Source organism: Mustela nivalis, assembly GCF_964662115.1.
Source record: "Mustela nivalis genome assembly, chromosome: 9".
In the NCBI taxonomy this organism is placed as follows: Eukaryota; Metazoa; Chordata; class Mammalia; order Carnivora; family Mustelidae; genus Mustela; species Mustela nivalis.
The window spans coordinates 119,633,308-119,640,578 of NC_139028.1; the positions used below are offsets into that span (position 1 = coordinate 119,633,308).

The window sequence follows — 7,271 nt, forward strand, 5'->3', positions numbered from 1 at the left end:
AGCGAGTGCGCCCGTCCCATCTTCCCAAGTCCCCTGGGGGAGGCCATGGCACCAGAGGCAGGCAGCTCTGCTGAACACCGGAGCAGCAGGTGAGCACGAGGGCGCCCACATGCAGCCCCTGGGGCCACAGATGTGCACTGGACCAGAGCCAAAGTCGGCGGAGGGGGGAGCTCCTGCTCCCACTTGCCCCTGAGGAGGACAAGACGACAGAGTGGGCTGCTGAAAGCCCCTCTGCTAAAAGCCGGTCTCTGTGGAGGTCCGGGACCGGCCCTGAGGCCCGGCTTTGCTGCTTCCCGGGGGAAGGGGGAAGCACTGCTCCCTGGGTTTCTGGGTGAGGCCCGGGCGGGGTGTGCTTCTGTGTATCGAGAGCAGCCTGGAAGAGCCGGCGGTCTTAGGAGAAATGCAGGCAGCGACACACGCTCCTTTATTCGACAACACGGCCAAGAGAAGCCATGTCGATGTTCAAACAGTTACTCCGAACACGGACAGGGCACGGGGCAGAGGAAGGCAGGTTACTGGCGCGGAGTCCTTGCAGGGGCCCTTCCGGTCGGCAGACACATCCAGCACAGCACGGGCTGCTGACGTTTCTCTGACTGAGGCCTGGACTGGAGCCCCGAAGCCCCTGCCCAGGACAGTGGCAGGCTGCTCTCTGTCACTCACCTGCTCCCTGCCTCCCTCCCCTCAGTGCCGGGGCTTTAGACCACCTCCCCGCAGAAGCCCCAGAGGGAAGGGGCCACCACTGCAAGAATCCCCCCAAACACCAGAGCTTGCCGGCTCCCTGGCATTTTTCTTTCTGTTGCAAAGCCGGTGTACGCTCGTCCAGGACGTGGCCTGCTGTGGGCCACGGTCCCGGGCTTCCCACACCACGCTGGAGCTCCAAGGGGACCAGTGTGGAAAGCACGGAATCCCAACAATTGTGTGCAAACGTGCACCGTCCTCACCCACTCACCTCGGCGGTCAAGCAGGTTGGCGCAGCTGAGAGGGAGCCACCAGGCATCACCGAGCACCCAGGGCGTGGCTTCTGTCGGGGTGTCCCGCCCAGGGTGGGGGAGGCCAGGTACCGCCTGCCTAGCTGACGAAGGCAGCAATGGCCACCAGCTGCAGGACGGCCTCCAGGCCATGCAGTGCCAGGAGCGTGGTGCTGAGGATGCAGTCTGCCCACAGCACCAGCGTCTGCCAGAGCAGGAAGTAGGTGGACAGCAGGGCGCCGCCCGCGGTAAGGACCAGGCTGATGGCCAGCGGCACCTCGGCCTCTGTCAGGTTGCCCTTGGTGCCTGGAGAGCAGAGCAGATGGGTGAGTGGGTGCTGGGCTCCGGGACACCTACTCTGACCCGTGTGTGCCCAGGAGGGCTGTGAGGCGCTGGGGAGGCCGAGTGCAAGCTTGTCACCAGCACGGCCCTCTGGACGCAGGGCTGAGGACCTCCGGTCAAAGGTCCCGTTGGGGCCACATCACTCATGAATGGTCAGAAAACAAAGTGTGACAAAGGGTGTGTTCTCCCCAGAGAGGGTAAAAACCAGTTGCCAGAATCTCAGCCTCTGGGTCAGTTGTGGGCGCGGGAGAGGGCATTTCCTTTTCTAAAATCGATCCCAGTTGCATTCTGATACCTTTTCCTAATTCCAAATGGACTGAGAAGTTTTTGTTTAAAAATTTCCAAAAATTGGGGCGCCTGGGTGGCTCAGTGGGTTAAGCCTCTGCCTTTGGCTCAGGTCATGATCCTGGGGTCCTGGGATGGAGCCCCGCATCGGGCTCCCTGCTCGGTGGGGGGGCCTGCTTCCTCTTCTCACTCTGCCTGCCTCTCTGCCTACTTGTGATCTCTCTCTGCCAAATAAATAAAATCTTAAAAAAAAATTTTTTTTTCCAAAACTATTTTACTCTGGGCTAAGGCCAACTCCGGAAAATGCCACGCACGCCTGTAAAAAGTCAAACCAAAGTGAGTACTTTACAGACAAATGGCTCGATCCCAGGAAACGCTGATCCCTGGCTGCTGCGGCGGACCCAGGGGACCACCATCCGCCTCCCTCCCAGCTGCGTGGGCTCGTCCGTGAGAGCGGACACAGACAGCCCCACGTGCCCAGCATGATGGCCAGGAGACTTGCTCCTGTCCCCTGAAGAGTCCTGAGGCCCTGCTGACAAGGGCGTGTACCCACTTCCTCGCCACTGACGGTGTCCCTGGTGTGCGTGTGCAAGGGGCCTGGGAGCGCCAGCTGTCACCGGCTCGACCAGCTCTTCCAACAGAGGGCGCGTTTCCCAGACGCAGTCGCGGAACACGCATGTACGATCCCATCGTGGGACGCAGATGTGCTGGCATGAGTGTGCCTGTGAGCTGGCCAGAGGCGGAAGCGGGGCTGGAAGCTTGCACCCTGTGTGCTGAGTGCTGGCCGGGCCGGGCTACAGGGCAAAGCTCACGCTGAGGGAGAACTCAAAGGGGGCTGCCTGAGGGCCCCTGCGTGGCCCGGAGCTGGACCGAGGCTGCTCGGGGGGCCCTCCCGCAACTCCAGGCTCCGCTGGCCTGTTGGGGACTCGACAGAACACTCCAGATCCTGCTCCAGACTGCTGAGGCCAACGGGAGGGGGAGGAAGGAGATGAGGTGAATATTTTGGGGCTCTCGGCGCCGCGCGTGCCCCTGTGGCTTCTCAGGACAGGCTTCCAGTGGAAGCTGCTCTCCCAAGGCCGCTGCCAGAGTTGTCCTGAATAGGCCGGCCAGTGCTTCGTGCCAGGGGGAGGCAAGCAAAGCGAGTGGCTGAGTGGTCGGCTCTAGGAAGCACGTGATAAAGGACGGACGTCGTCAAGGGTTCCCGGGCCGGAAGCGAGGGATCCGTGGCCCTCTGCAACTCACCGAGATACAGCCGGGTCACTTCCAGAACCCCCATCAGAAGCAGCAGAGTCAGGTCGAGGACCAGGTAAGGATGAGGATAACTGAAAACCTGACCTGCAGAACGGCGGGCAACAGAGCAGAACTCCAGGTCCGCGGGCGCGGGGAGCAGCGAGGACACCTCCCGCGGCCTCTGCGGTGAAGACTCACTTTTATACAGAATCATCAGGAGCGTAGCTAGGAGGTGCAGGGCCCAGCAGGCCCCGCTCAGGTAGAGCAGCAGCTGCAGAGAGACGGACGAGAGCTGGCCAGCCGTTAAGGACTCACGGGCCTGGAGACGGGCCCTGCCCGCGCGTCCACCCCAGGGGGCACACCCGCCAGCTGCGAGCTGCACCTGCAGGTGGCCTCGGGGACCTGGCCACCGGCACCCTGCCTGGCGCGGAGCGGGGGGCTTCCTCCCATCTCCTCCGGTGTCACAGAAGTGTCCTAGCCTGGAACCGGAGGGCTGCGTCTGTCCCTGGTGACTGCAGGCAGGATGGCCTTGGAACACCAGGCTTCCTTGGGGGCATCACCCTGACTGTGGCCCAGGTTACGAAATAGAAAAAAATGACTTTTTTTTCTCATTTTCTTTAAAGAAAATATATTCTTTTCTTGTGCAGTTAAAGGTCTACCAACCCTACCGCTTTGTTTATGGTAAAAAAGTTCAAAGGGAGGGGCCTCCACTGTCTTGCCCCGGGGTTGGGCGGGTCCTGCTGGGAGGCAGGCAGCTACAGACACACAGACACCCAGACCCCCCCCCCCCCCCCCCCCCCCCCCCCCCCCGTGCAGGGGAGCCGCCTGGCCCACTGAAGTCTCATTGACTCAGTCTGTTCACGAGTGTCCCTCCCGTTTAGCCAACTGCGCCACCCACTCAGTTCCATCTAAAAGCAGAATTCCTACCAAACTTGGAGGAAGGGTGTGTGTGGGGTTTAAAGGAACAGAAAGCTGCCTTCATGTGTCCAGCAAACTAGCTCTCGGGTGCCGTCCCAGGGCTGCCCGGGCCTGAGGCCGGCTGAGGGACCCAGGGACACAGCAGAAGGATACGACTGCTGAGGAAGCCCTCCCTGGAAAAGAAAGCGCATCAGTGAGTGAGGCCGCAGGTCCAACCCGGTGCCTACCTGGGCCATTTCCGGCCCTGACGGAGGATCCTGGCTTACTCTTTTCTGCTGCGTTTATAGGAAGGAGCCACCGTTATCTGGGCCCGTAGCCAGGTCCCTCCCTCCGAGGAGGGTCTGCCCTCTGCTTTTCCGAACCCGGGGCTGGGAGAGAGCACTCGCGACCCCAGCGGCGCGAGGGAAGAGGCCTCCAGCCAGGAGAGGCAGAATTCTGCTGCCCTGCCAGGGAGCGGAAAGGCGTGGGCACCAGCACACTCAGCTCTTCTCACCCCCCTGCCTCCCGCACATTGACCGCGGGGAATCAGAGGAGAACCTTCTCTCATTCAGGGTACAAATCTTTCTGGGGGGGCAATTGATGATACTTTCTCTCCCCCAGAATTTTGTATATTGTCCCAAACGTCACCCAAAGAGTCATTTCCTACAGCAGCCATCCGGTCTGTCACGTGCGTCTCAGACGTTCCCACCCCACAGCAGGTGCGTGTTTCCCCGCATCCCACGACGCCGGCCGCTCTCCCCATGAAATGGTGAAATGGTCTTCGCGTGGCTCAGCCTCTGCTGGAATGTCTCCTGGGGCCGACTTCCTGTCTCAAGAGGCTCAGGCTAGTGGCACATCTGGGACAGTAACGTCAGTGACAATTTAGAACCTGGGCGACGGGCCCTCTAGGAGGAGACAAGCGGCAGGCAGGACAGCGATGGGAACCATCTGTCTGGTCTTCTCTCCAGTCCCACTTTCCCCGAACCCCCAAGAGGGCAGGAGAGAGACGCTCAGCCTCAGTGAGTGTCTGTGGGGGACATCAAAGCGGATTCAGGCCTTCTGGAGTCTGGCGTGGGCAGAGGTCTTCAAGGGGTCAGCAGGGGAACCAGCCCCCGAGACCCCGAGCTCAGCGTGCAGGAGGCAGCACGTGCAGGGAGCGGGAAGCCGGGTGGGATAGAAACCTGGATCGCGATCCGGGCAGTGAGCCCCTGAAACCCAATCTGCTCCTCTCCAGGCCCTAGCGAAACGCGGCGGCCTCCGCACTTGCCACCACTTGGGTGGGTTTCGCAGTAACTGGGGTTTTCCTCCCTTTTGATTCTTCTCTTGAAGTCTGGCTTCAGACGCTTCAAATCTACCTGCCAGCCGCGGTCACAGACCAGAACCGCGGGGGCTCAGGGGGCAACCGTGGCATAAAACCCCTACACCATCCGGGGCTTAAATAATTGACATTAAAGGCGGCTACAATTGGGTTGGCTGGTCTAGGGGTTTCAGACCTCCAGGAGCTCGGCCTAAGGACCGCTTCTGGCAGCCGCACCTTTCACCAACGAGTCCCTCTGACAAGAGCCCCCGAACAGGGGCAAGTTCCCATGGAAGTGAAGGGAGCACACGCTCCCCCTGAGGTGACGGAGGACGCTGCAGAGACCCCGTGGGACTTCTCACTGCAGTGAACTGGAGTGGGCGGGGGCTCCCCCAAAGCACAGACCGCGGCCGCTCGGCTGCCCACCTCGGCTCCCTGCTCTCCGTCCTCGGGCCAGAGGTTTCGGGCCGGGCAGAGGCTGGGGGAGGCTTTGCGTCCGGAGTGGGCGCGCGCCCAGACGAACCCGGGGCGAGCAACCCAGCCGCCCTCCCCTCGCGCACAGGGGTGCACACGAGAGCCGGCCCGCCTGCCGACAGACAGCCCGGAGCTGCAAGGGACACTGCCTGCGGGGACCCGGTGGCGCGAGCAGAACCTGCACCAGCAGGAGCAATGCCCACGGCTTGGGGGCTCCCACCGCCGACGCGGGGGACCCGGTCTCCAGCAGGGGCTTGCCACGTTGCCCAGCACTCTGTCCTGGACACAAAGCTGCTGGCGACGGCGACAGGGTGCCCCCCCCACCCCCCACCCCCCGGCGCTGACAAGCTCTTGCCCGGCCTCAAGGCCCCCGGTGCCCCCTCCCTCTCTGGAGCAAGCCACTGCCCCCGCCCGGATCCCAGCGCCCGGGGCCCACGGCAGGGTGCACGCGGCCCCCCGGGGCCGGCGGCGGGGGACGGGGTCCCCCCGGGGTCGGCGTTGGGAGACGGGGTCCCCCCGGGGTCGGCGTTGGGAGACGGGGTCCCCCGGGGTCGGCGGCGGGGGACGGGGTCCCCCGGGGCCGGCGTTGGGAGACGGGGTCCCCCCCGGGGCCGGCGTTGGGAGACGGGGTCCCCCCGGGATCGGCGTTGGGAGACGGGGTCCCCCCGGGATCGGCGTTGGGAGGCCGGGTCCCCCGCGGGGTCGGCGGCGGGAGACGGGGTCCCCCCCGGGGTCGGCGTTGGGAGACGGGGTCTCCCCGGGGTCGGCGTTGGGAGACCGGGTCCCCCCCGGGGTCGGCGTTGGGAGACGGGGTCCCCCCCGGGGTCGGCGTTGGGGGACGGGGTCCCCCCGGGGTCGGCGTTGGGGGACGGGGTCCCCCCGGGGTCGGCGTTGGGAGACGGGGTCCCCCCGGGGTCGGCGGCGGGGGACGGGGTCCCCCCGGGGTCGGCGTTGGGAGACGGGGTCCCCCCCGGGGCCGGCGGCGGGAGACGGGGTCCCCCCGGGGTCGGCGTTGGGAGACGGGGTCCCCCCCGGGGCCGGCGGCGGGAGACGGGGTCCCCCCGGGGTCGGCGTTGGGAGACGGGGTCCCCCCGGGGCCGGCGGCGGGAGACGGGGTCCCCCCGGGGCCGGCGGCGGGGAACGACCCCCACAACCCCCCAGGGCCGTGCACAGCCGGGTGTCTGCGCCGAGCGGGGCGCCGGCCACCGGCGGGCAAGAGGCGCCCGAAGGGCCGGGGCTGCACCTCGCCGAGACACTCGAGACGGCCGCACCGCCACCGCCGGAGCCGCCTCACTCCGGTCCGCCTTTCCATCACCGGAAAGAACCAGACCCGACCGACCCCCCCCTTTGTGAGATGACCTCCGACCCCGCCCTCCCGCTGTCCCGAGACCGTCGCGTCCCGCCCCGGGGCCCCCGGCGGCTCCCCAAGCGCCCATCCCGGGCCCTCACCTGGCCCTCCGGCAGCCATCTTGCCGCCCGGCCCCGCCCGCCGAGTCCTCCGCGATCCCAGCAGTCTCTCGGCTCCGCGCTATTCGCGTCCCTTCGGCCATTTTCGTTTCTGCTCCCGAAGGGGCCCGACCGCGCCGCACTTCGGGAGTTGATTCCGATCCGCGGCCGAGGCCGGTTCAACCCGTCCGGCAGCGCTCGGGCACTTTCGTACTGGAGGAGGCGGAGAGCCGAGGCTCGGGCGTATCCGGGCTCGGCAGGGTTCGGCTCCATTCGGCTCCGCCTCGGACGGACTCGGCTCCCGCTCGCGGCGGGGGCGAGCGGAGCCTACG

At 65.5% G+C, this 7,271-nt stretch overlaps 1 protein-coding gene across 11 annotated transcripts; it reads right to left on the reverse strand.

The window, feature by feature from the left end:
- Positions 1 to 391: 391 nt before the first annotated feature.
- TMEM80 (transmembrane protein 80) lies at positions 392 to 7,212 on the reverse strand (the record flags this gene model as incomplete). 11 transcript variants are annotated; one of them, XM_082749418.1, is made up of 7 exons in its annotated part: positions 392 to 622; positions 950 to 1,274; positions 2,149 to 2,551; positions 2,838 to 2,930; positions 3,024 to 3,096; positions 3,971 to 4,018; positions 6,943 to 7,212. In XM_082749418.1, the coding sequence occupies 5 exons, from the start codon at positions 7,210 to 7,212 to the stop codon at positions 2,421 to 2,423; spliced, it is 615 nt and encodes a 204-aa protein (XP_082605544.1). In that variant the 3' UTR covers positions 392 to 622; positions 950 to 1,274; positions 2,149 to 2,420. The 11 variants fall into 11 exon arrangements, with proteins under 11 accessions (XP_082605544.1, XP_082605547.1, XP_082605542.1 ...); XM_082749421.1 differs by having other exon boundaries at positions 3,024 to 3,117; positions 3,897 to 4,018; positions 6,943 to 7,098; XM_082749416.1 differs by lacking the exon at positions 2,149 to 2,551.
- Between the last annotated feature and the right edge of the window lie 59 nt (positions 7,213 to 7,271).